This window comes from Octodon degus, unplaced genomic scaffold (genome assembly GCF_000260255.1).
Source record: "Octodon degus isolate 3935 unplaced genomic scaffold, OctDeg1.0 scaffold00020, whole genome shotgun sequence".
In the NCBI taxonomy this organism is placed as follows: domain Eukaryota; kingdom Metazoa; phylum Chordata; class Mammalia; order Rodentia; family Octodontidae; genus Octodon; species Octodon degus.
This window is the reverse complement of record NW_004524596.1, coordinates 15,793,062-15,794,815: the sequence shown is the minus strand read 5'-3', so window position 1 is coordinate 15,794,815 and position 1,754 is coordinate 15,793,062. Positions and strand designations below refer to the sequence as shown.

Here is a 1,754-nt window from a genome sequence, read left to right as displayed (position 1 = left end):
AAAAGAAAAGAAGTGGAAACTAAATCAGTGTGTATTTCTTATGTAATTGTTTATTATAGTTTGGGAAACATAGTTTAGCATATTATTATAGTGATCATGGTAAAATGAGTGTGAAATATGTGTGTGCATATGTCTAGAGAACTATGTGTACAGTTAGATATGTATATTTATGTATAATTGTATCCAAGTATATTACAGCAACAGATTATTGTTTTCTATTAGATAATAGTCTCTATCTAATGCATTTTAGAGTAGAATAAATGAAAAAACAATAGTTCGCAGCTTCTTTCTTTCAGCAGGGTCTATGTTGTCTTGGCTAGTTTATGTCCTGCTGCCTCGGCTTTCTAAATAACTGGGATTTTAGGCCCAGCCAGTGCCACTGTCCTGGCAGCATCAACAGTTTTCAAATGCAAATTAGGGGGGCCAGGGAGATGGCTCAGTAGAATAAGTGCTTCCCTGGCAAGCACAAGGGCCTGAGTTCAACCCCAGGTTCTGCCAAAAAAATAAATAAATAATTTTCCTTTCAGATCCCCCAGTCGCTGACATTCAGTTATAAAGAGACAAACATGAACAAAAACAAGCAAAAAACAAAAAACAATTTGGGGCCAGGGGGATGGCTCAGTAGAATAAGCACGGGTCTGAGTTCAATCCCTGGTTCTGCCAGGAAAAAAAAAAAATCGCAAATTAGGCCTCAACCAGAAATTCTAGGGGAGGAGCTTTCAATCTTTTGTTTAGGTTCCCCAGGTAGTTCTAAAATCAGTTAAAAGTTTTACCACCAGCAGTAGAGAAAGTTTCAGAGACTATTTTTGCAGTACTGGGGATTGAACTCAGGACCCTGAGCTTGCCAGGCAAGCACTTATTCTACTGAGCTATCTCCCTGGCCCCCAGAGACTTTTTAAAAAGGTCGTTAGGATTAGGTTTCCTGCAATGGAAGTCTGAGTACCTTAGGGTTTTTAACATTTCTGAAATCCATCATTAGGAGATACTTGCTACATTGGATTTTAAAACTTGTATTTCAGTATTTATAATCATTTTTGTGGGATGCATACAATCTTTTAAAGTAAAGGTTAACAAAATATTTTTATAGTAAAGGATGTGTGTGGGCTGGGGAGATAGCTCAGCAGCGTAAGTGCCTGCTTGGCAAGTGTAAGGTCCTGAGTTCCAACCCCAGGGCCTAAATAAATAAATAAAATGTGTGTGTGTGTGTGTGTGTGTGTGTGTGTACCTATAACATGTTTTTAAAAATTAATGAAGTTTTTTTCTTTTTAGGTTGGTGTTGGAAACATTTCTATTTGCAGTTATTTTGTCTACTTTTACTACTGTACCTTGTTTATGTTTGTTAGGACCAAATCTCAAAGCATGGCTAAGAGTTTTCAGTAAAAATGGGTAAGTTTTAATTTTTATATTTTGATATTGGTCATTCACGTAGTTCTCAGAGATGTCAGAAGGGGTCAGCGTTTGTGAGGAGTGGAGACCAGGAATGGACAGGTTGGGAGGGACTGAAACAGACAAAGTGCAGGCCGCTCCCTCCATGTTAGCAAAATTAGCCCTCCTCTTTGCTATAATAGAATTCTGTTTAGCCTTTTATTTGGAAGAGAAAAGTTTCGGCTACGAAAATAAAGCTTTGAAAACTACTGGGATAATTTGGTAACACGTTAAAGTGCTACAAATAGAATTGCTTCCATCCATTTCATAATGTAGAAATGGGGTCCATAATCTAAGATTATTGTATGCAACAGTAATTTATTTTTTTT

At 37.1% G+C, this 1,754-nt stretch overlaps 1 protein-coding gene across 1 annotated transcript in view; it reads left to right on the top strand.

Moving 5' to 3' along the window:
• The window catches only part of Pigf (phosphatidylinositol glycan anchor biosynthesis class F), a 37,922-nt gene that overhangs the window by 4,405 nt on the left and 31,763 nt on the right, over nt 1-1,754 (top strand). Inside the window, 1 exon segment of the mRNA XM_004649095.2 lies at nt 1,270-1,386. Within this exon segment, the coding sequence (XP_004649152.1) occupies nt 1,270-1,386 (117 nt within the window).